General features: G+C 53.0%; 1 protein-coding gene across 1 annotated transcript in view; it reads right to left on the bottom strand.

Annotated features, from left to right (window-relative positions):
• The window catches only part of DOT1L (DOT1 like histone lysine methyltransferase), a 68,018-nt gene that overhangs the window by 3,202 nt on the left and 39,207 nt on the right, over positions 1-25,609 (bottom strand). Inside the window, exons 8-28 of the mRNA XM_028159286.2 lie at positions 25,269-25,324; positions 22,386-22,465; positions 20,171-20,239; positions 18,878-18,984; positions 18,354-18,395; positions 17,245-17,355; positions 16,746-16,980; positions 15,977-16,090; positions 15,050-15,141; positions 14,514-14,615; positions 14,009-14,146; positions 12,882-13,007; positions 10,406-10,890; positions 10,112-10,247; positions 9,441-9,584; positions 7,865-7,994; positions 6,031-6,608; positions 5,574-5,779; positions 3,814-3,878; positions 2,417-3,352; positions 1,044-1,667 (exon numbers count right to left, since the gene is read on the bottom strand). Of these exons, the coding sequence (XP_028015087.1) occupies positions 1,078-1,667; positions 2,417-3,352; positions 3,814-3,878; positions 5,574-5,779; positions 6,031-6,608; positions 7,865-7,994; positions 9,441-9,584; positions 10,112-10,247; positions 10,406-10,890; positions 12,882-13,007; positions 14,009-14,146; positions 14,514-14,615; positions 15,050-15,141; positions 15,977-16,090; positions 16,746-16,980; positions 17,245-17,355; positions 18,354-18,395; positions 18,878-18,984; positions 20,171-20,239; positions 22,386-22,465; positions 25,269-25,324 (4,542 nt within the window). The 3' untranslated portion in view covers positions 1,044-1,077. The remainder of the gene's footprint in view (positions 1-1,043; positions 1,668-2,416; positions 3,353-3,813; positions 3,879-5,573; positions 5,780-6,030; positions 6,609-7,864; positions 7,995-9,440; positions 9,585-10,111; positions 10,248-10,405; positions 10,891-12,881; positions 13,008-14,008; positions 14,147-14,513; positions 14,616-15,049; positions 15,142-15,976; positions 16,091-16,745; positions 16,981-17,244; positions 17,356-18,353; positions 18,396-18,877; positions 18,985-20,170; positions 20,240-22,385; positions 22,466-25,268; positions 25,325-25,609) is intronic.

Raw genomic sequence — 25,609 nt, forward strand, 5'->3', positions numbered from 1 at the left:
ACTCCTGCAGCCTCATGTCTGTTTCCACTTAAACACATGCAGATAGCCAAGGAGAGCAGGCAGACCTCACACCTGGTCCCCAGTGCCAGTTAGCACCTAGCTTGATCCTGGAGTACTCACCCCATAGGCTGTGGATTTGCCCAGAAAGGCCTTTGCCCTACCAGCAGTGGCTGGATCAGCTGCTCCAGGGGCCCAACACCCTCACAGCCAGCAAAGGAGCAGATGGCCTTCCTGAATGCCTCACAGGCACCTTCCTTACCCCATTTCCAGTCAGGCCCTTCCTACACTGTCCTCTGACTCCACACTGACATCAAAATCCTTGAGGGCCAGAGGAGCACCAATCACCTGTCCAAGCAGCCCTTCCTGTGGCTGGCTATGCTCATCCCATTACCCACAGGCCTCTGGTGCATGTGGGTTGGGCCTGCACAACCACCATCTTCTGAAGGCCTGCTAAGTACCAGGGGCCTCAAATGCATAAAAATTTCCTAAAACCATGAGGTACATTCAATAAAACAGATTGAGAGAAGCCTAAGAGTGGGCAAACAGCAAATACTGAGATTCAGAGCTGCGCCCATGGCCCCACACTGGGGCTTCCTGGGTCCCTGACAACTGCAGACATGCAGCCGGAGGGTGGCAGCAAAATGGAGCTGGATTGCATAGCCAGGACCCTGGCCGCATCCACCTCCTCCTGGTCCCCTCCATGCAGGACTTATGCAGTACCCTGCCTGCCCAGCCTGCAGGGCCTCCCTGATCTGCTATTTCTTTGGCCTGGAGCACTGTGGGACCTGGTGAGAAGGTCCAGTGGGCACCAAGGATTGGCCACTCCCCTCCTGAGTTCTGTGGTGGTGCTCAGGCTGCACTCAGGGGTCAACATGCATGGCTGCCACCGTCTCCCTTCCCACCCTGTGCTTAGTTTTTCTTAGCGCCTCTCAGAACTAATGGTCCCAGGCCCCTTGCAGAGCCCTTTGGGCCTGTCCACTCTCTGTGGAAGAAAGGACAGGTGAGTTTCTTGTATGGGCCACCTGGTTGGGCTCTAGCCTTACCTTACAGAACAGAACGGCTAGCTAACCAAGGTCTTTATCGCGGCTTAACCCCCGCAAGGCGCGCGGCATAAGGAGGCGGCATGCCAAGGGAAACCCACACGGCGGACGGCCCCGTGGAGCTAGCCTGTGGGATCATGGGTGAGGCCTGGGCCAGAGCCAGTCCAGGCAGGGGCTGGTGGTGCACCATGAAGGAGGGGCGGGAGACCTTGTGTGGGAGGGAGGCGAGCTTGATAGACAGAGAGGCGTTAGCAGGAGGCAGAGAGGCGGCAGAGGAGGCAGGTAAGAAAGCTTGGTTAGCCGGGAGGGGCGCAAGATTCTGCAGGAGCACAGGCTCAGAGTTAGCAGGGAGCAGTGCAGGAGCAGGAGGCAAGGCAGCGTTAGGAGGAGGGGGGGGCGCGTGAAGTGCTGGTGGCCCCGCAGGGGGCCGACCCAGGGGCAGAGGAGGCTGGGGTGGGGGCTGCCTGGTCTCCACAGAGGACAGGGCCTGAAAGGAAGAGGCGGGGGTACTGGCCACCGCCTGCATCGGGGTTAAGCTCAGCGTGGTGCTGCGACAAGCAGCCCCGCTGCCGAAACTGGCTCCAAACGGATGAGTGGAGGCGGAAGGCACCGTGTGGTTAAAGATACCTGCAAACAGGAGAGAAAAACTCAGCTTCAACAGGCGGGCATTCTCCAGGCAAGCGAAGAGACACACGCAAAAAAGGGGAAGCAGACAGCAGCCGCAGCTCTGAGTGCACACAGGTGCAGGGACAAAGCAGCAGGCAGCAGGAGTGCAGGTGGCCAGGTGAGACTTACCTGCAGGATGGCCCCATGCCACACCCCCCTCAGCACTCCCTCCTAGGCTCCCAGCTGTGAGCATCTCGCCCACCTGTACCCAGCAAGGAGCCACCTATGGAGGTCTGGGACTACAGAGGACCCAGCCAGTGGCTCCACTCCACCCTACAAAGAGCCACAGTGCAGTAGGCGCTGTGGTTACTCTCTTGCAATGCCCTGACAGTGCCCAAGGCTGTCAGGTCTGATGGTGACCTCCACAGGGAGGCATGAAAGCTCTAGTCACGGCGCCAGCTCTCCTGAAGGTATGAAAGACACTGTCACAACCAGAAAGCCTGACAGGCCAACTCACGCGTGAGTGCTCTGCCCATGTGAGTCATATCTGCATTTTGTGAAAAGGAATGAGGTGGCAGGTGCAAGGTGGACACAAAGGGACCCGCGGGCACAGCCTCTCACCCCTTAGGGGGCTCTGGAAGGGAACCTGTAAAGCAGTTGTGATTAAACCCAGTGGTCCAGGAGGCTTCCTTGACGACGTAGTGTCACAGACCCCAGAGCAGGTCCCGTGGGACCTGAGAGTCAGACAGGAGAGACGCGCTTCTGCCTACCTCCAACTGCACCACCTGCCACACCGGAGGAAAAGCTGCCCATGGCATGAGAGTTGGTCAGTCTGGTTGCAGCGGATGAGACGTGCACTAGGCCAGCAGCAGCCGGCACAGAGCTGAACAAGGACTGCAGCACAGATGAGCCTAAGTTGGCCTGCAGGGACATGGGGCCCAAGGCAAACTGCGGGCCAGGTGCAAAAGTGCCCAGGAAGGGCCGGTGTGTCTGGGAGGAGGGGGCTGTGCCGCTTGCTGAGGACGCTGCTGTGGTGAGGCCTGGCCCACTGAGGAGGCCCCCAGGAGGCACGGCAGTGGCAGAAATGAAGAGATTGTGGCCATTTTTGAACTCAGGCTCGCGGTCCCGGCCCTTGCCCACCTTGCCATGTGATGAGGCCTTGTCTGAGGGTGTGCACACGGGCAAGCTGACTTCTCCCTCCCTGCCCTTGACCCCCTCACCCTTCGGGCCACCCAGTCCATCCAGCTGCCTCTTGTTCACAAAAGGGCCAGGCTCCGTGCTGCTCTCCTTACCCCTCGGGGCGGAAAAGCTCAGGGGGGCGCCCAGGCTGGCCACCTCAGGGGCCTTGTGGGAGAGAGAAGCACCATCACTGAAACTGTGTAAACTGAGGTCGGCAGCCAGGCTCCCGCTGAAGGCAAAGCCGTTGGGGGGGTTGCTGATGGGACTCAGCCCGCCAGTCCCCGACAGTGCACCCGGAAAGCTCTTCCTGGGGTGGGTGGCCAGCTTGGCATCAACTGAGCTGAGCTCCTCTAGGGTGGGCCGAAAAGCGAACAGGGAGTTCTGGCTCAGAGCGGAGCTGGCCTGTAGCGGGCTGTCAGTGGCCTTGGCCAGGCCAAGGTCAGCGATGGGTGAGAAGGTGGACTTCCACTTGCTGCTGTTGATGGGCTCGCTGGAGGGCATCGGCTTCCTTCCTACCAGGGTGCCACCTGATGAGGAGAGGCAGGGGCTGAGGCCTGGGTGCCTCCAAGGGGTCAAGTGGGACGGGAACTGTGGTTAGAAGGTCTCCGAGGGGGGTCTGGGAGGAAGCTGCATGGGCTCAGACTACCATAGCTCAGAATGATGGATGCCCTTCCACCCAGAAAAGGTTGGTCCTCCATGTGGTTATAGGGTGGGACGGACTACAGGAGAAGGGAAAGATGAAAGGAGTGCTTCTGGGGGAGGGCAGGTGGGTGAACGAGTCAACACCAATCAGACTTTGGCCTATTTCACCAGGAAGGAAACAGGTCTGCTGCCCAGGCAACTGAGGATATGGTACCTGGCAGCACCAAGACTGGCCTGTGGTGGGAATGGCCTTTCTAGCACCACTGTGCTCAGGAACGCCTGTGCAGAAAAGACAGGGCATGCCACCTAGCACTGGGGACTCATGCAATGGAGCACTGTTACTCACCATTTTCCAAGGTTTTCGGAGGAGATTTGCTTTCTAAGGAGATAGTTGCAATTTTTCTCTCAATTCTATCAAGAAAAAAAGAAAACGACTGTTTGAAATCCCTGTGCATACTGAGAGCTGTATGTGCACACTGAATTGCCCAGGGAGGTTGAGCAGCAGTAAACACACAGCGCCCCTGCCCTTGGACCTCCTTCAAGGAAGACCCATGGCTGTTATGTCCATGTTGCAGCCCAATTACTGAGGGCTCAGCAGCTAAAGAGGAATAGGCACTCCACTTCCTCATATACACACACACACATGTCCCAGATAGAACCATCTCTCAATCTGTTTAAAACCCCGGTGCTTGTCATGTCATCTATAGTATCTCATGCATGTGACACATAGGATGTAGTACACTTCAGCAAGTTGGAATTCATAGCAGCCCCAAATTATAAATGGTGTGCATTCTACGTGTCAGTGTCTTATGGCCTTTCCCCAACGACATAGAACTTCCAAATGAATCTGGAAACTGGTAAGTTGGATGTGCCTGAGACAAAAGAAGACTAATCAAGTGCAACCTTTAAGAACATAATGTATATATGTGGAAGAAAATAAAAATAAAATCACTTTGATGAGACACCAAAAGCACAGGCAACAAAAGAAAAAACAGATAAATGGGACTTAGTAAAAATTTAACCCAGGGAGAGAGGGGAAATGTCATACCATAAGGGATCATGTATCCAGAATAAAGAACTCTCACAAATCAACAATAGCAAAGGACACCCAATTAAAGGAAGGGCCAAGGATCCTGGACAGACACACACAGACAGCCAATATGAGAAGATACTCAACATCACTAGTTGTCAGGGAGATGAAAGTCAGGACCATGGTGAGACACCACTTCACACCCATAAGAAAGGAATTTACATTAAGAACAAAATCAGACAATAACAAGTGCTGGTGAGAACGTGGGGGAACTCGAGCCTGAGTGCACAGCTGTGGAAATGTACAATGGAGTGGCCATTGTGGAAAATAATGAGGATGGCAGTTCCTGAAAAAATTAAATATAGAATGACCATGTGACCCAGCAATTCTATTTGGTACACCCGGTTGGTGTGGCTCAGTGGTTGTGTCAACCTATGAACCAGACGGTCACAGTTCGATTCTCCATCAGGCACATGCCTGGGTTGTAGGCTCAATCCCCAGTGGGAGGCATGCAGGAGGCAGCCAATCAATGATTCTCTCATCATTGATGTTTCTATCTCTCCCTCTCCCTTCCTCTCTGAAATCAATAAAAATATATTTACATATATTACAAATGCTACTTAGTATGAGGTAAATTGAGACAAAAAACATATATGCCATTTCACAGCAGCAACATTCACAACAGCTAAAAACTGGAAGCAACCCCAGTGTCCATGGACAGAGAAATGGACAATCAAAATGTGGTCCATCCACACTGGATTATTCAGCCTTAAAAAGGAAGGACATTCTGACACCTGCTATGACATGGATGAACCTTGAGGACATTACACTGTTACATATGAGATTCCTAGAGAAGTCATATTTATAGAGACAGAAAGTAGATGGTGGCTGCCAAGGGCTGGGGGAGGGAGAGAATATGGGGAGTGGTTGTTAAGGTCCCTTTTACCCCCCAACTAATGGCAGGTGGAAGCTGCCTGTCCCTGGGTCACACATGACCACAAGGGCCTGTCCTTCAGAACCCTGCTGGTGTACGCCCCTCTCCCAAGGGTGGAGTGCCTGCCCTGCCTTGCCCTCACCTGGTGCTGCCTTGCTCGTCCTCAGAGCCCGGCTCCTCATCTGAGGTCAGTGGGGAGTAGTGGGCTCCATTGGTCTGGCTCAGGGGCTTCTCTTTCTTGAGCACGGGTGGCTGGTCGTTGTCCTGGTAAGGTACAGGGGAGCTCTTTAGGGAGCTCTCAGGGGACGAGATGGCTGTGATTTCCAAAGGTTGGTTAATGTTGTTGACCTAAGGGACCAGCACAGACACAGCACAACTCTGTCAATGGGCTCCCACAGCACCGACCCCAATGGCTTTGCTCTGATCCCTCCTGCCTAAGCTACCCCGGGCATGGAGTACTGGGGAATCGCAAAGCCTGCCAGCTGCTCCCTTCCAGCATGGGCCCTGCCCCAGCCCATCTCGGCTACCCCCGGTAACAAGAGACCCAACGTCCAGATGCCTGCTTGTCTACTTCCCCAGACATTTGTTCCTGGCCTCACCATGGAGTTCAGGTTGAGGGGAGACCCTGAAGACTGAGTGAAGAGGCCGGCGACGGATGGCAAGGCCCGGCGCTTGGGAGACACGCCTGAGCTCAGATTGGGGGTCCCGGCTGATGCCCGCTTCCTTCTGCCCCGCTTTCGACTGTCCTGCCCATGGCTCTGACTGCTGTCTCCACGAGCACCCCCAGGCAGAGGGCTGTGCTTGTTGGAAGGTGACTGCTTGGTGCTGCTGGCACCAGCTGAGATGGTGAAGATAATCCTCCTCTTGGCCTCGCTCTCTGGATCTGAGAAGCCAACCTCAGAGGGAAGGTCCCCTTTGCTCGCATCAGGGAGTGGGCCCTGGGCAGCGCTGAGTCGGGGGCTGACGCAGAGCTGGTGCGTGGGCGAGGCTGGACCGGAGTTCCGGGGCTGCACTAGCAGTTGAGGATGCTGTGGGGTGGAGCTGCGGGAGCCCATGGTGGTGAAGAGGCTCCCCGAGCTGGAGGACTCATCGAAGGCAGGGGGCTCAACTCCAGGAGCGAGTGGGGCCGGGCTGCCTGCCAGGGCCCCACTGATGGCGACTGAGCCTGCATAGAAGCCTGCCGGGAAGAGAAACAGTGTTTCAGGGAAGCTCATCCCAGGAGAGGACAGTGCTCTGAAACTGGTAAGGACACTAAGCCATGGAGAATCACCCTCCATGTCATGGGTGTCCCCATAGATGGCACCAAGGGACAAGGCAGGCACCCTGGGCTGGCGCAAGAGCAGGTGAGAGTGCTCAGGCGTGATGAGCTCCTTCCCATGTTTGGATTTGGCATCACTGGAGGCCCTGGAGCCTGTGTACCACTCCCCACCCTGAGCCCTCTCTTGGCACCTCCTCTAGAGGCCCAGAAACCCTTATGACATCCAACTGAGACAGAATTTGTCCTTTGCCCAGAACTCATCATGCTGCCAGCTGCAAAGTATCCCCCGCATTGGAGTAGTGGGACACAGGGAGCCTAGGGGAAGGATTGCTCTCAGTAATGGCCTCTGCATTTTATTATGTTTTTTAATTTTCAAAAAATTGATTTTTGAGAATGAGAAATGGAGAGAGAGATGTTGATTCTTGTGTGTGCCGACCGGGGATCGAACCCACAACCTTGGTGTATGGAGACAACGATCTAATCAACTGAGCTACCTGGCCAGGGCTGAATTTTATTCTTTATGACTGGAAAAATAATTTCCAAACAGGCCATGGTGTTCACAAAAGTCAGCAAACTACAGCCCAGCCCATGGTCTGGCGTTTTGGCTGCCAAGCTTTGCTACAGTAGTTTTACTGGCACATGCCCACCACCTGTTCACGGACTTTCACAACTCGAGTTGAACAGCTGTGATAGAGCCTCTTGGCTTCAGAGCCACAATTCCCCCCACCCCGGGGCCCTGTGTCAACACATAGATGTGTCAAAAATTGGAGCTCTCTGAAGGAGATCAGAATCCAGCTAGAAACCGGGTGGCCCCGGAGCCCACAGTGGTTTGACAAGGACAATGCCACCACACTACTCAGGCTCTAATACAGTCAGATCAAGCACATCATATCAGGATGCCAGCCAGAGTTTCAGGTAATGCACTGAAGACCCACCCTAGTGTCCCTGACCCCCAGGTCTCACTGTGCTGCTGCTGTTGCTAAGGAGGACAACAGTCTGGACTCAGCATAGACCGCATGGCTGGGAGGAGATAAGCTCTGAGCCAGGCATCTCTGAAGGCCTCACTATAGACACTGTTCACAACTCACACCCCAGCACAGCCCCTGGAGGGTGGCAGTGGGCACAGGTGGAAGCTGACCTATGGAAACGGGGCAGAAATAGGAGAAGCACCCTACCTGTGGGCGCCAGGGTGAGGCTTTTGCTCCCAGCAGCGTTGCTCCCAGCACCATGGGCATTAGCACCCATCTGCTTTTCAAGTGTGGACGAGGACTCTCGGGTCTGAGGCACAGGACTGGGGGTGCTTCTCTGTGGAGAGAATGCACTGTCAGTTGAGCTGGGCCTGGCATGTGAATGTCGGGGAGGGGTCACAGGTCACAGAACGTGCTGAGGACATGAGACAGGGAGAATAGCAGGTGTGTGAAAAGCAGCTCGAAGAAGGGAAAGTGACCTGCTCAGGGTGTGAGCACAGTGGGCAGCCACCAGAAGGGTCTGATCAGGGGTGGGACAGATGTCTGACTTGGGTCCTAAGGGATCATTCTGGCTAATGGGCTCAGGATGGGGATGAAGGGTACAGGGAAAGCAGTCAGGGCTGCAGCAGCAGTTATGATCTGACCCAGCAATTTATCTTCTATGTGCAAAGAGATGAAAACACTTGTCTACACAAAACCTGTACACACCTGTTCACAGTGGCCAAAAAGTAGAAACAAAAAAATGTCCATTGATAAATTAAACCATACCCAAATGTGTCCACTTACACACGAGATTACTCAGCCACGAAAAGGAGAGAAGCACTGACACTCGCTACAATATGGATGAACCTTGTAAACAGGATGCTCAATGAGAAATGCCAGACACAAAAAGGCCACACAGTGTGTGTGATTCCATTTATGTGAAATGTCCAGAAGTGTGGGTTTGTGGCTGTCAGAGATGGGGATGGGACACACACATGACTATGGATGTGGGTGGGACTTCCTTTGGGGGGGTGACAAAACATTCTGGAACTAGAGGTGATGGTTGTCAGCCCTGTGAACATACTAAATGTCACTGAAATACACACTTTAGATGGTGAATTGTACGTGGATTATAACTGGAAAAAAAAAGAAGAAGAAGAAAAAAGCCTGCATTATATAGAGTCCATAAGTGTGAGGCAAGGGGAATGCAGGTATGGACTGAAGCAGATGTGCTTCAAGCTTCTACCACATCAGGCAGTTCTATTCCTTCTCCACCTGCACACACCACCATTTACAAAAAAGGATGAGATAAAAATGACAAGATGTGCTCTGGTCGATGTGGCTCAGTGGTTAGAGCGTCGGCTTGTGCACTGAAGGGTCTTGGGTTCAATTTCCAGTCAAGGGTATGTACCTGGATTGCAGGTTCAATTCTGGGCCCCTTTCAGAGCACGTGGGAGACAACCAATCGATGTGTCTCTCTCACATGGATGTTTCTCTCTCACATGGATGTTTCTCTCTCTCCCGCCCCCCACCCTCCCTCCCCTCTCCCTAAAAATCAATGGAAAAAATATCCTTGGATGAAGATTAAAACACAACAAAAAAACCCATAAGATATTAATGTAATTAAACCTGGATTCTTGGATGCTCTATTTTTCTCAAACTTCAATTGCATGCAATTTAACAAAAAGGAACCAGGTCTTATGGGGCAAACACCAGACAAAAGTCTCCTCTGCCTGTGCTGATACTCTCGGAGCAACACAGCATTGGACTGCCCCCGCCCCCCATGGTGCCCACTCACTACCTTCTCGGCACGGTTGGGCAACACCACGCTGGCCAGGGGGATGCTGACGGGCAGCTTGCTGGGCTGCACAGTGCTGAGCGGAATGCTGACGGGTAGGCTGGTGATGGCCTCCCCACTGCTGGCATAGGCGCGCTCCTTCAGACCCTGCAGACACAGCAGACTGCCTGCTGCTGCTGACCCGTGAACCCCAGGCCACGAGCACCACCCGAAGGACACAACTACCCTCCAGCCATGGACAAGGGGACCGCTATAGCAGACAGTCCCCTCATCCCAGTAACACCTATCCCTCCAACTCCAACCGCTTCTCCTGACCTTCCAGGCCCCTACCCGTCACTAGGTCCTCACACTTTGACCTAATGTTTTTCAAACTTGCCATCTGAACAGAGACAGAGCTGCCCTCTGGCAATGCCACTCTAAGGGGGCTCTACTATCTTGCCACTTTTTTAGTCTTGTTCCTGAAGATGTGAAGCAACTGAGAGTGGGGACCTGACTAACGAAGCCCTATCCCTCCATCCCCACCCCACAATCTCCTGTTCCATAGCCCCCACCTGGATGCCCTCTCTAACAGACCCACTTAGGATACCCACTGAGTGCCCCCCATAGCCCTGGCTCAGTCACAGGTCAGAAGACACCCACCCCAAAAGTCCCTCCCTCCCAGTGATTGCCTGCACCTTCTCACTGCCTTTTTCTCCTGTCATCTGTAAGGCCACAGGGGATGAGGGCCGTGGGTCCTGAGGGCTCAGCTTGATGCCATTGGCGAGGCCCGGGCTCTGGTATGGAAGGCCATTCTCCTTGACGTGCTCAGTTCTGGAATGAGACACATACCACAGTCACTCTCTGTGGAGACCCAGTGGCTGTGGCTTTGTGTTCAGAGCTGACAGCCTGGGCCTAGCCAACACTTCCAAACTGATAAGCAACACCTCTCAAGACCCCACAACAGCCCAAGAGCGCCAGGGCAGACTCACCGTGGGTGTAGCTCACCAGTAGATGTCTTGCCACTGGCAGTGTGGTCCTGGCTCAGGTGGCGTCTCAGCACCAGCTTGGCTGGGGAGAGCCTGGTGTAGTCTGGCAAGGCCAAGCCAGACAGCTTCTCAAGCCGGGGCCGGCTGCTGTGGCTGGGAGTACATGGCACAACCTCCTGGTCCAGTGGAGAGGCCAGGTACTGGGGGGTGTTCTGCTTGGACGAGGGCCGGCTCAGTGTGTTGCAGAGCTCATAGCCGGCTGCGTGGCCATTCATGGAGAGCTCCGGGCTCATGCTACTGAAGTGGGGCAGTGAGAATTTGGAGCAGTCCAGCTCAAGGTGCAGCCGGCTGGGTTCCGCCTCCAGTTCTCGGCCCAGGCCACCTTTCCCTCGTAGGTGCAGGGACACAGCATCATCAGGCGGCACGCAGGACTTGAGCTGCAGGAGCTCCTGCTGCCGCTGGCTCTTTTCCAGCTCCACGATGCTAATCTGGAAAATCGAGGGTGTCAGGCCCTCAGCTTGCTTGTGGGGGAGGGTCCTGCACACCTGTCGAAGGCCCCAGACAGAGGCCAGCCCAGCCCAACACAGCAACCCACCAGAGGGGACCATCCCAGGAGAGTGAGAAGGATGCCCACCCAGAGTAACTACAAGGAGGCAGACTTTGTGTGTAAAGGGGAGGCAGAGCAGCCAACCACCCAAACTGGTCAGGGCACTCTGGGTAGACAGATAAAACAGCACGTGAGTGTTAAAAGTGGTTCTGCAGATGCACATCTGCTGAAACTAAAAGACGTCCACAGGAAAGCAAGGAACAGAGGACATAGCGCTCTCATGAGTATACAACATTGGGAAAAACCCTGAAATAGCATTTCCTTCCAGGGGTCAGATACAGGCTTTTAAAAAACATGGTTTTTAGAGATAGAAACATTGATAAGAGAGAAACACCATCAATCAGCTACCTCCTGCATACCCCCTACTGGGGATTGAGCCCACAGCCCAGGCATATGCCCTGAGACCTCTTGGTTCCTGGGTCAACGCTCAACTGGTGAACCACACCTGCGGGGCCACAGGGCACTTTTTTTCTTACACTATGTTTGGGCTTTTTCTCTATATGAACATGTATCATTTCTTTATTACACAGAAGAGCCAGAAACCAAATATATTCCCTGTGGAGACTTCTCTTGCAGGTACACCCATGAAAACAAGGCCTGGCTTTTGTAGCAGTCAGCAAACCTCTTTTTTTGTTGTTAATCCACACCCAATTTTTCCCATTGATTTTTAAAGAGAGTGGAAGGGAGGGAGAGAGACAGAGAGAAACATCAATGTGAGACACATTGATTGGTTGCCTCCCACACTGGGAATGTCTGGGCCCCCTCAAAAGGGGATCGAACCTGCAACCAAAGTATGTGCCCTTGACTGGCATTGAACAGGAGACTTCAGTCCTTAGGCTGATGCTCTAACCACTGAGCAACCGGCTAGAGACAAACCTCTTTCTATGACACACACTGCTGGTGTGGTGGACAAGAGACACCTAGGCCATGTATCACAGGACCTTAAACTGCTCACAGATCTATTTTGGGGACTATGTCTTTACAGAAATATCCTTAAAATGAATCATGGTGCAGAAAAATTCATTGCAGTTTCATTTTATAATAAACCACTTAAAAGAGCCCCACGGGTCTGGCAACCGGCAATGCTCTATGTTATGAAGCTGTGCTGAGTAAATGCAGTAGAACCTCGTCTGTATACAGGGAGCTTTCATAATGACTAATGCTCATGCCCCACGTCTCTCTTTATTGTCCTCATTGTTACTTGTAAGTTCTGTACTCAGGAACTCAGTCATAACCTGTTATGCTTTCTCCTTCCCCGAACTTTTTTCTAGCTGACCTTGATGAACGAGTTACCCTATCAGAAAAAGCACAAGATGCCTAGCTGGTGTAGCTCAGTGACTGAGCATCGACCTATGAACCAGGAGGTCACTGTTCAATTCCCAATCAGGGCACATGCCTGGGGTGTGGGCTCGGTCCCCAGTGGGGGAGCGTACAGGAGGCAGTTGATCAATGATTCTCTCTCTTCACTGATGTTTCTATCTCTCCCCCTCTCCTTTCCTCTATGAAATCAATAAAAGCATATTTTTAAAAAACAGGGAAAAAAAGCACAAGCTGTTTTGTTTTAATGCGCAAAGGTCTGTTCAGTGACTGTGTCAGAAATGCTTCACCAGGAGGCGCTCAGGCACACTTTAGGTTTAGAATCAGATGAGATGCCCTGGGGTAGGGAGAGTGGGCTGCCCACCTGCCCTACTTCTTGTTCCCCTTTAGGCTGACGATGGGAGGTTAGGCTGTTCTTAAAGTGATACCAGAACTAGTACACTGTTCTTGGGAGGAGGATGGGTTTGGTGGGTCTGCCAATAGCACTGACCATGTTCCTAACACCCCAGTTGAAGCCCAGAGAGGCCAAGGCAACCCCATTCCTTGCCCCCCTACCTGCAGCTCCAGGCAGTGCCTCTGTTTCTCGGAGATCTGGCTCTTCAGGGCCTGCTTCTCCTTTAGCAGGTTCTCCAGGGACAGTGTGGACCAGTCCAACTTCAGCTCCTCACACCGAGCCTTCAGCTGTGGGGACAAGGCAGTCCCGGCCATGAGCATGTGCGTGGCTGTAGGGAGGACAGGACGGCCCCCTGGGACCTGCTTCCCGCCCTGACACTGGGCTCTGGGAGGAGACAGGGCAGGAGTCTAGGCAGGTATCCCTGGGGGCCAGTCCCTCTCTCCCTCCTGCTTTTGGAAGGCCAGGCTGCAGAGACAGCCAGAGGAGACTAGGGTTTTCATAAGAAATACCCACAGGAGTATGGTGAGGGGTCTCATGGGATAAAGCAAGGGGACCCATTAGAAGGGAGGCCCCTGCACATCCAGGGGGATCAAAAGGCCTGTCTAGTCCCTGGACAGTGTGGCTCAGATGGCTGGAGCACCACCCATACCCTGAAAGGTAGTGTGTTCGATTCCTGGTCAGAGTGTGTATGGAAGGCAACCGATTAATGCTTCTCTCTCTCTTTTTTTTATAGCAAAGGTGGAAACTTATTGAAGAACAAGTACAGACTCCCACATGGGGAAGGGAAAAGAATCTCATAGCACAGACAACCACAGGGGGAGGGGGAAAGAGTCCCCAATGCTTCTCTCCTAAATCAATGTTTCTCTCTCTAAAATCAATGAAAACTATATACTTGCGTGAGGATTAAAAAAAAAAAAAGTCCCATGTAGTAAAATCATGAGTCTTTGGACACCCCTGATAGGAATTTAAGAAGCCACATTCTGGGGCAAGTTCAGCTCATGCTCATGTGCTCTGAGAGCCAAGTAAAGCTGTGCCAGCATTCCTAAAATGAACTAGGTCAGAGACATGGGGAGGGCCCTGGTCTTCTCACTCGGACTAAGGCAGTCATGGAAACTCAGGACGATGTGCTGGGGCCCCGCAGGCAACCTCAGGTTATCTGTCTTGGGACACACATCAGCACCTGGGCCTCCAGACCCATCAACTGAGGGACACCTGGCCCTCCCCCTGGTCTGAGGTCTTCTGCTCGCTCTGGAATGTGCTGGAACTGCTGCCTGCTCTGGGCACGTACCAGCTGCAGGCTCTGGCTTCTCAGCTCCCTGTTGTCCTTCTCCAGCTGCTCTGTTTGCTCTCGCAGCTGCTGGTTGTGAGCGGAGATCTCTTTCTGAGCTTGGATCAGGTCACTGTAGGTCAGCGCCTTCACTCCCAACTGTGGACACACAACAGCAAGGCTGGGCTTGCAGGGAGCTGCCACCATGGTGGAGAGGGGAGGGGATTGGCTTTCGCACAGGTAAGACCGGGGTGGCACTGTACTAGTCATAGACAGGAGAGACTAAGTACAGTCCCCCAGAGAGGGGAACAAGGTGGTGACCTCAAGACACAAGCCTGTTCAGGCCCCACGAGGGGCTCCTGGGAGCAGCCTTCTGACCAGAGCCCAAGTTCTAGACTACCAGAAAAAAACACCAGAAAGGAAACAGTCCTTCTGTAGCTCAGCTGTCCTGGGCTGTGCCCCCCGCCCAGCCCCTGCCCACCCCTCAATTCTGTACTTGGGTCATCTTGGCTTCAGGTAGCTCTACCTCATCCAGTTTCTGCTGAAAAAGCTTCTTTATTTCTTCTTTCTGGGCCTGGCAGTGACCAAACAGCTGCTGTGCGGCACCCAGCAACCGGGCATTCTTCTCCTGCAGGGAACAGAGGGCTGGTGAGTGAGCCCAGCCCACACCATCTCTTCCCTCAACAGGCTCAACGGAGGAGTGCTGATGGGACACTGCTCAGCCCATTTCATTGATAAAGACCATTGTCCATTCCCCGTAGTGCGAGAGCTGCCACCTCCCTATGCTCACAGGTGGCAACACATGCATACACTGGGAGCATGCACACTCGGCACGCCAGCTGGTCCTCCATCTGAGACTTTATCGGAAGGTGGTACCAACTCTGTGGCTATTTGAGTTACTAACTGGGGGTGACAGACACCTTTCAGCACGGGCGGCAGCAGGCCCTCTGGACAGGGACAAGGGGACGTGACAGGAAGCAGGGCATGTTCTGGGCAGGCTGGGGGCTTGCCTGGCTCACCCCTCTGCAGAGTGCTGGGAACACAAAAGCAGGCACCCCTCACCTTCTCCTGGTCCAGCAGCTGCTGCAGGCTGGCCTTGTACTGAGGGGTCTTCGTGTACGCCAGGAACTGCAGGTACTGAATCTTGAAGGACTCTAGGAGAACCGGGATAAGGTCTCAGTACAGAAGCCATCAGCTGAGGCTGGAGGCTGTGGTGGTAGGGGAAGCGTGGGGGCACTCGTATTTCTCTGGGAGCTCCCCCAGCCCTGTTGTCAGATGCTGCTGAAAATCACCGGTCACTGTGCCAGCACCTTTGGTTCCACACTGCCTTGGCATCACCACTCACTTGCACCTATGGCTAGTGTCCCCTGGAGGCCTTTGCAGTTCCTGCCATCACCAGCACACTTTCTTTCTCCCCAAGACTGCGGGTTTCTGTGACCAAATCTCCCAGTAAACACATGCTGTTGAAGTGGGGAAACTGATGGCTCCCACAATTCAAAGGCATTTCCTTCACTCAGTTTTTAAAAGAGATGAGAAGCTTATTGGTCAAGCACCGCAAGGTGAGCAGGTGCCTGCTCCCTCACAGCCCCAGCTTATCCCTGACAGGCCCTTCCCACACTCTAAGAACTATGGGGCTGGGTCATTCTGTGGGGCTGTCCTGGGTACTGTGGGGAAGTGAGCAGCATCCCTGTCCCCCACTCTAGACAGGAGCACCCCCAATTAACCACAGATGTCCCCAGACATGGCCCAGTGTCCCCAGGGGGGCAGAGCTTCAGCCTAAGAAAACCACATGGGTCCTGCTGGCCTAAAAGCCCAAGCACCACCTGGCAGGACTGACCCTGAGCCCTCGGGACTCTAGTGTGGTCAGCGTGCTGCAGGTATCACAGGGGGCTTGCCAAAGAGGAAGAACCTCGGACCCCGCCCCTTCCTCTCAGAGCTGTTAAGTCAGAATCTGCACATGAATCCACCGTGTTTGCGGCGCTAGCTCACCTAGCAGCTTCTGCAGTGCGGGCGGGGTGGGTGCCAGCAACAGCTGGTCAGGGGGATGCCGCTGCACGCTGGGAGGTAGCTGATAAAATGGGCTGTGAGGTGACTTGTATGCATCTGCAGGAAACAGCAACATTTACATGTCAACACTGACTGGAATGCCCTCCCAGGGAATTCCAGATTGTTCTATGGAACTTTTCAATGCTTTTAAAAAAAAAAAAAAATATATATATATATATATATATATATATATATATATATTGATTTCAGAGAGGGAGAGAAAGATAGAAACATCAGTGAGAAAGATTCATCGATGAGCTGCCTCCTGCACACCCCTTACTGGGGATAAAGCCTGCAACCTGGGCATTAACCCTGACCAGGAATTGAACTGTGATTTCCTAGTTCATAGGTCAACGCTCAACCACTGAGCCACACTAGCCAGGCTTTTCCAGTTTTTTAAAAGACTCAACACAGCTTCTACAGTCCAAAGGCATAACCAGATACTGCATCACAGCAGTTCTAGAAGCCGAGACAAATGCCCTCATAATCTAAGAAATTTCTGTGAGCAGTGCTCTTTCTGCCATAGCTGCTGACGTTATCCAAGCCCTGGATGGCAGGATGTGATGGAAAAGCCCCCACCAGGATTTGCTCTTGGCAGACTATCTGGGTGAAGTGAGGCCCAGGCGAATCCTGAGGACATCATGAGGTGCCCTCTGGAGCGTGACCCATATAGCCTGAGCAGCCCTAAGGAGGGCTCTGAGGCCTGGCTCACCTTGTGGTGAGGGCGTCGCCGTCTGGGACACAGTCTGGGCGTGCAGGAGGTCCAGTGCAGTAGGGTTCTTCTTGGGCTTACGCTCGGGGTTCGCAGTGCTCATCTTCTTGGGACGTCCGCGCTTCCGGCCAGCCAGCTTCCGGCCCTTCTTGTTCAGCTTCTTCTTCCGTGCTTTGGAGGGGGATGGCTTCTTGATAGCGGTGGTCGCTGCTTTCTCTTCCTCAGCACCAGAATCCTAGTGGACAGAGGTCACTGAGAGAGCAATGCTCCCACCCGTCCTCCCGTTAATAATGAGCCCACAACACAGGCTCTGGGAGAGCAGAGGCACCTGAAACCCAGGAACCCCCTTCCCTCCTCCAGCCCAGTCAACCAACATGTGCGCTGACCAGGACCACCTCTCTGGGTGGAAGAGCCCAGCCCCTCCCTGTATAATGAGGGCTGTGCCCATCAATAGCCCTGTGGGGCCCCAAGCCCAAGAGACGGGTTGGGGGGCACTTACCACAGAGGTTTCCGCAGGCACAGCCGCCTTGCTCTCAGGCACCTTTGTGGGGGTGGTTGTATTACTCTTGTTTTCTCGCTGCTGCCGGCGCCTAGCTGCCTCTTGTTCCTCCTGGAAAACAAGTGTTGGACATGTCCTCCAAAGTATCAACATGTCCCCCAAAGTGTGGGCATGACCCAAAAGAGCCACCGAGGTGGGCTACCTGGCCCAGCTCCGCTCAGGCCAACTCCTCTGCCTGATGTACAGAAGAGGAAAGTAAGGCAGAGAGAAGCACGTGAGCCATTCCAAGCCCTTAGCCAGCCCTGAGCCATGTGTGTATCTACTGCCTGGTGCAGACACCCCTACACCTCTCAGTCCGAAACCCATGTGACATGTGTGAGGAAATAAAATCAAAGATAAAAAGACTGGGCGCACACAAAAAAGCTCCGGACAGTCCTCTCATTTCGGGGAGTACAGGTACCCCCACTGAAGTACATCCCTGCAAAGTGAGGGTTACTGAAAAGGCTGTAGGAAAAGGAAAGAGGATGGTGCTGGCTGGCTTAGCTTGTTCTTTGTGCTGGAGGTAGGTAACCTCATTAAGACTCAGATACCCCAAGTATGGCAGGAATAGCACAGGACTCTAGGTCATGGGGATTTCTTCCTGCTCAGATGCTTGTCTGAGTCTCCAGAAACAATGACATTTGGACAGATGTACTCTGAGGTCCGAAGGAGGCAGGTTTGAGGACTGGGCATTGCAGGGACACTGGGACTGGCAGTAAAACCACCACGTTAGAATCTAGGCCACTCCCCTCTAGCAAGTGTGGTGCACCACTTAGAAGCAGTTGCCTGTTTAGAAAGAGGAACCTCTTGTGTTCCAGACGTGGTGGGTCAGTGTGGCTCGAGCACCTCCCTCAATCCTGCACTCGGCACATTTCACCAAGCTATCACAACATTGTCCAAAGGTCGAGACTCATTCGACCTAGTTTCCAAAAGACTGCTGACAGGAAGTGTGGCCCCAAGGGACCCATGACCCCGTCCCCCAAACCAGCACTCCCCATCCACCACTTAAAGTTCCATCAAGCTCATCAAGCAGCATACCAGTGATGTTCAATGAGGGAACACATACTTACCCTGAGTTTTGGATTTTTCAGACTAGAAAAATAGTTTTCAAGCTAAAAATGAAAGAAGAAAGGAAAAAAGTCTTATTAGACATCAGTCCCAAAACCTGTCAGGACAAGAGCAACACCTGAGAGACGCCAACATGAAATGTCGTTGGAACTGTCACAGGGATACACCTTTGCTCAAAGACCCACCCTGAACACAGGTTCCCACTCTCAGGGGCTGTGCAGACCCGCAGGGCCATCTCACATGAAGCAAGCTGGATGGGAACCAGGCTGCCCAGTGCAGGGGTTCCCTGGACACCAGAAGCCTCTGACACTGAGGCCAAATCCATTATTATTACATCATTCGGGACAATGTCTGCCTCATACAAGGACTGGGAGCAAAGAGGGAAGACAAAGAGTTCCTGGTTTCCACTCATGCTACAGCACAACAGTGTCTCAGATCCTCCAGGGAGAGTGCCATGGAGCAGGCGGGAGGGAAGGGAGAGGAGGCTTTCTGGGAGGGCCTGGGCCTCACCCACGGGGACACTTACTATGGTGCGGTCGATGGTGTGCAGGTAGTAGGAGACGGGCTTCCCCGTCCACGACACTGAGCCCTTCAGGGGCGAGAGCTCCACGACGCGCATGATGGTGCCGATGTCTGCAACGACGGGCACAGGTTAGGGCCTTGTGCACCTGGGGGAATGACTCAGGCGAGGCAGGAAGGGAGCAGAACCGCGCGCCCTCATCACGTGAGGCCGTCCCACTCGCCAGGCCGGTGAGGTGCCTGGATATCAGCACGCTGGCAGGTCAGGGAGGCGCACGGCGTGCACAATGATCCCCGCTAACCCAGGTGCTTGTCCAAGGAAAACGGCAACGAGCCTGACTGGGTGGGATGGAAAAGCACTTGAGGACCACTTGGAAAGAACACGGCTACTAAGATGCCCAGCACCCGAGAAATTATGACCCCAAGGCCAGGTGCCACAGAGTAACATGGCTCTTCCCCAGGAGGCCAGAGGTTCAGCTCTTCCTGCTGAAGGTTTCTGCACCTGGAGCCCATCATACACACCAGCCATTTGCCCCTTAGCCAGTGGTCAGCAAACTGCGGCTCGCGAGCCACATGGGGCTCTTTGGCCCCTTGAGTGTGGCTCTTCCACAAAATACCATGTGCGGGCGCGCACGTACAGTGCGATCGAAACTTCGTGGCCCATGTGCAGAAGTCGGTTTTTGGCTCTCAAAAGAAATTTCAATCGTTGTACTGTTGATATTTGGCTCTGTTGACGAATGAGTTTGCCGACCACTGCCTTAGGCCAATCAGATACGAAAGCAAAGAAGCTTATGAACCACTGAGTCTTCATAACCTCGTGACAAACGTGTGGGGTCTCAACCTGGGTGGGCAATGTCTAGGGACATCTGTGGTGGTCAAGACAAGGGTGCTCCTGGCATTAAGTAGGTTCCCAGGAAGTTCCCACAGAGATGACCTGGCCCTGAAGTCAGCGGTACTGTGGAGGGACCCTTTACTAACTTGTGTCAAATGCTTAAGATCATATATATGGCCTGGCCAGTGTGGCTCAGTGGTTGAGCGTTGACCTATGAACCAGAAGATCACTGTTTGATTCCTGGTCAGGGCACATGTCCGGGTTGCGGGCTCAATCCCCAGTTGGGGGCATGTCAGAGGCAGCCCATCAATGAGTCTCTCATCATTGGTTTCTACCTCTCTCCCCTTCTCCCTTCCTCTCTGAAATCAATTTAAAAAAATATATAAATACATATACATATATATATATATACATATATATGCACATAAAAGATCATCTGAAGAATTTAGCAACATGAGAGTTTCTTACCACTCAAGTTTCTACTGTTTATTCTGAAGTTCAGAGGTGCAAAGGGCTTCGAGGACACAATTCTGCCACCTGAAACACAAAAGCTGATTATTGCCTTTCATGGGGAAAACCGTCATTCACGTAAGGAAGGAATGATGGAAGTTAGAGCAGGGAAGGAGAAGCCAAAGGAAGAAATGAGCACACTGAGCACACAAGTAGCCAGGGACCGGGAGTCCTTTCCGTTTCCTACAAGTAAGAGAAAATTAAGGTATGCTTAAGCCTGACCTACTAATGGCTTTCCTGTAGAAATCTGTCCAAGGCCTCCTGAAATCCCACCTGCATATATGTGTCCCGTAACCCACACTGAATCTGGGAGACACCAGCAGCCCTTATGCCCACCCAGACGGAAACACCCTGACTCGTGTATCAGGTTAGGAACTGCCACACAGAAAACACTAATGCCCCATGTTAGTGTGATTGTTCCACAGAGGAAACCGACTGTCACACCTGTCACAGTGAGCATATGTGAGTGGTGCTGCTCATGTTATGATTATGACAGCGTTCTACATGGACTGAAGAAAACACCAAAGTAAACATGTTAATGCTAAACTTTGCAGTGTCAGAAAAAAGAGTCAAATATAAAAGTTAAAGAAAATGTTTCATAAATCCATTTAAGGCATACACACACACACACACACGCACACACATGCACACCCATACACATGAACACAGCCCCATAACACCCCAATCAGAGGAGCTCCCCAGTGCTCAGACAACTGTTCCTGAGCACCACCCCACTAGGAAAAGGAAAGGATGGATCCCAGGGCCAGCCTGGTGCAGGGTCAGGAGACCACGAGGGGTATTTACCGTCACAGGAGCATCTAAGTGTGTGGGACACAATGAAATAAAAGCCAGGGGTCCACAGACCGCTTTCATTAGGAATCTGCCATCCTGCGATGCTCAGATGACAATGCGTGCATGAGGGGACTTCTGAGGACAAGTCACTATAGGACAACAGATCCTAATGACTAGAGGGTTTAGCAGGCAATCCTGCCCCTGAGCCGGCCCATGTGTGATAACCAGGCATTGAGACCTGCAGGAAATGGGGCTCAGAGGGGCAGGGTCAAGCTCACCATAAGGGATGAGTCCAGAATGGATGACATCCCACAGGAAAAGGAGCCCAGATAACGCATGGACACTGCCAAAAAAGATGGAGGGGCCGTTTTCTAATAAAACTGCACAATAGTCCAAGGCCCAAAGGCCACTTGTGACTATTGGCTGAATAGATGGGGAAAAAACAAAAGAGAAGGTGGGAGAGTTCAAGGCAGGGTGGGATCCGAAGGCCACAGGAATCCCAGTCCTCTCCTCTACTTGGGGTATACATGTGCTGAGGGAGGGGCCTGAAGGCTCAGGAGACGTGGTGTGTGCAAGGTGCAGTGGACAGTGGCTCCTCACTCTTACAGTAATTAAAAACAACCATGCACACACATACACATGCTCATCTGTACACAGAATGGGATCACACATGCTCATACATCCACATGAAACTGGCAGTGCTGAAGGCAGATGAAAGTTATCTGTGTCTATGACCTTCCTCCTCCCCCACCCAGGTCTGCTCTGGGCTGCTATGTGACCTGGGATGGAGGAAAGGGAGACAGAGGGAAGCAGTAGGGTGGCTCTGGACAGGTGAGGGTGGTTCCAAACATGAAAGGCCCAGAAAATGCAGAAGGGCCCAGGATGGATATCCCAGTGCCCTCAGTGCCCCCAGGTTAGGGTTGCCAGACAAACAGGGACACCAGTCTGAATTTCAGATACACATGATATTCCTTTAGTAAAAGCTGGGACATCCTTACACTGAGAAGCTATTTGTTGTCTATAGGAAATTCACATTTAAACGGATAGCCAATATCTTACTTGCTAATCTGGCCACCCACCCCAAGTCCCTCAGGCTGGCTGAGCAGTGTGTGTGTGTGGGAGGTCAGGTCTATTCCACTCCAAATTCTAAGCTGGGATGCACCCAGCCCGGCACCTCAGGTGACGGTGAGAAGCCACAGTGAAGGCATCCCCACTGCTTGAAGCCTTCTGATTGGGACTGAAATGGATGGATTTGAAAACTTAGAACTTTCACACCTGTAATCGGTCTCAAATCTAGCCAGACCAAGTGGGTGGTGGCTCAAGAAGCATGGTGAGCTTGCTGCAGCCACGTAAGGGCGGAGTTAAGGGAGAAGTACGTTACCTTCCTTCATGTTTGCAAATCGCTCCTTCAGCTGGTGATCCACCTCAGGACCAAAGGCAAAGTTATTCACAAATATAACACTGCAAAATAATATTCCAGTTGAGTAAAATGAAGGTTCCATCTTCACATGTGTATACAGTGCCATTGCATATGCTGCCTATCGCTTCCACTGCCAGCTCCACTGTGAGGCCTCCCCAGGCTCTGCCCGCACCACTTTCACCCGGCCCAGGGAAGGGGCTCCAGCTGCCCAAGTCTGTTGCTAATGTACAATAATTTAGAAATTTCCCTGACCACCACATTGCTGGCCTCTCTGAAAAAAAAAACAAAAAACAAACCAACAAAAAAACAACAACAAAAACCCCACAAAATGGACATGTGCAGGCCAAGGTGGCCCAGTCAACCTGTACTGAATGGTTGGTGGTCCCTGCCTGCCCATGGACATTTCTAGACTGGAATGCAGGCAGCACAACTGTAACCTGGGGGCAGGGGTGTGAGGAGAACCAAATATCCAGGCAGGAAGGTAGCACGACTGAGTCAAGCTGCATCTGAACGTGACACCTAAGGACCCTTGGGACCAGAAGCAAAGCTCTTCCAAGGGACGGTGTAACTCAGCCTGTCTAATTTTTTCAAATGGTCTCTGGCACCAGATGACCAAAGGAACTTCGATCTGCAGATGCCTGCTGGGATGGCTGAGGAGACTGCTGCCTCGCCAGGAACGAGGAGGTGTTCCCCTGCCTGCTCCCTCACCCACCTAGCCTGGCCCTTGCCCATTTAGAGGAACTCTCTGAATGGCTAAATGCTAGAAACACCCGTGCAGCTAGTTCACGTGAAGACGCAAAGACAAGACAGACAGTTTCATACTTAGAGTCACGTGGCTCTCCTCTCTGCCGCAAGTGCCTCCAGATTAAAACTGTGCCGCGGCAGAAGCTGGGCCACTGGTAGCAGAACTGCAGACATGGGGTCACTTCTCTTTTGAACGTTACAGAAAATGAAGTGAGCTGACTGTCATCTCCATGCTGCTTGTTTTAATGAAGTCTCAAAATAGCTTTAAAATCAAGAAATCTCAACCCTTTACAGCAAGCAGGTGAAGGAGCAGTAACAGACAGCCTGACAAGTGCAAGGGAAGAGCGGCAGGAAGGATACTGAAGGTATCAATAAAGGCCAGTACTCTCTCCCTGCTCAACCAGACAGACAGAAACAGAAGACAGTAAGATTTAAAGTGGGATGGGGGCACCCCAGCTGCCGATGGGCAGAGCATGATGAGGACAGGTGAGCCGAGTTAGGCCATGGCCCTACTCAGGACAGAGCTTGGGAAGGCTGGACGCCAGAGTCTCAAGGTGACCAAAGCCACGAGAGGGCAGAACCAAAAAGGCTTTGAAGAAGGAGGCTCCAGACACTCCTGCCCTCTCACATTCAGACCCGAGGAAACCAGAAAACTAATTGAGGCAGGGGTCACACCTGACAACGAAAGAACTGGTGGGGAGGAGACACCCTTAACAGAAAGTAGAGTATCTGGGGGACATCCAGGGGACACAATCAGGGCCTGGCTGTCACAGGCCAAGCGGACAATGGGCAGAAAAGGAGCAGGGTGCAGTGTGCTCTCAGGAAGCTGTCACTGGGATGCCCAGAAGACAGGACACTGCAGCCTGGATGCTGCTGGGCAGTGCGTGGTGAGTATGGGGTTCTCCCCACTGGAGAGGTCTCTCATTGCATTCAGACCCCACTCAGCCCACCACAATGGCAGCACAGATCCTATTCGATGGTGATATCCATAGAGTCATCACAATTCTCTCAAGATGAGGAGGACCTAGTCATTGCGGGACAGCATGCTCACAAGCAGCAAAAAAAAAAAAAAAAAAAAAAAGAGGATACTTCTATGAAAGAGCAATGCTTAGTTGCTATTTGCCTCAAGAATCGCAGTGGGGGGACACAGGGCAACGTACAGTAAGTGCGCCCAGAACAGGGAGAGAAGGACAAGACAGTAGGTCAGACTGAAAGCCTGTGATCCACACCTCACCAAGGCTGACCCACCACTCCCCAGGAAGAGCACTCCAGAGCACGCAACGTGGCCTCACAGATCACCATGGTCCTGGCTACCTCGGCTGATGCATAGAAGACCTTCACACTCCAGCACTGCCTCCTGCTCACCCAATGAGATCCATCACATCTGCAGCTATGCTAGAGGTGAGGGGCCGAGCACAGCAATCCAGCCTGGCATATCTTAGCCCCAGCCTGAGGCCATCGTAAGGACAAAGGGAAAATAATGAGAGAGGGTAGGGAAGAACTGTAAACACAGCTACAGGAGCTGGTGGACAAGGAGGTCACACCTCAAGTCCTCGGTTGAAGGGTCTGCTGGAGCTGGGATGGCTCTGGAATGGCCTCTCATCCAAAGACCAGGCAGGCAGACCTGCCAGCAAGCTCAGGATGTTTCCTGCCAGGCTGTTCACACCCATACTACACTCTCCCCACAACGAGCGCAGAGAAATAGCCTCACTAGGCACAGAGCACAATGTCCACGTGCAGACATAGCGAGAGCTGAGCTGAGGGCCAAGATCTCCAGGCAGTTTTCCCTCCCTGGCTGCAAAAGTAGGAAAGGGCCCTCCCTGATAGGCTGTGAGGGACCAGCCACACTGGCCCTAGGCTGGTCACTGACCACCTGACCTGTTGACAGACCTGAGAGTGACCTTTGGCAGCCTGAACCAGAAGGGAAGAAGAGAAGAGAAGCTCCAACTGCCTCTGCCATCTAGCTCTGCTTTGAGAAAGGCAGCCACGCCAACCACACAGGGACCTGAGAAAGCGAGATCCCCCCTGGGGGTGCCCTGCCCAGCCAGGCCACAACACTGTCCTCACAGCGTTGAGCAGCTACTCCCAAACCCGCCATACCTTGTGTTGGCGATCCGCTCTCTCCACTCCTCCGAGAGGAAATCACCTCTTTCCAGCTGAAAGGAAGAAAACAGGGACAAGAGCTCATCACGGGTCTCTCTTGGCCCCTGAGCCAGCCTCCCACCTGGCGAGGAACGGATGAAATGAGCACAGTCACTAAAATGGGCAGACCTTGAGGTAAGACTGAGGCATGGCTGCTGGCAGCTCCACAGGGAGGAGGAAACAGTTGGGGATAAGCAGAGACCACACACTGCAGTATGGGTCACCATGAGCCCCGGAGTGGGTACCCTCACTAGTGCTAGAGCACCCATCCCAGGGGGCCAATGCACAGAGCAATGAAG

Source organism: Eptesicus fuscus, chromosome 6, assembly GCF_027574615.1.
Source record: "Eptesicus fuscus isolate TK198812 chromosome 6, DD_ASM_mEF_20220401, whole genome shotgun sequence".
Lineage (NCBI taxonomy): Eukaryota > Metazoa > Chordata > Mammalia > Chiroptera > Vespertilionidae > Eptesicus > Eptesicus fuscus.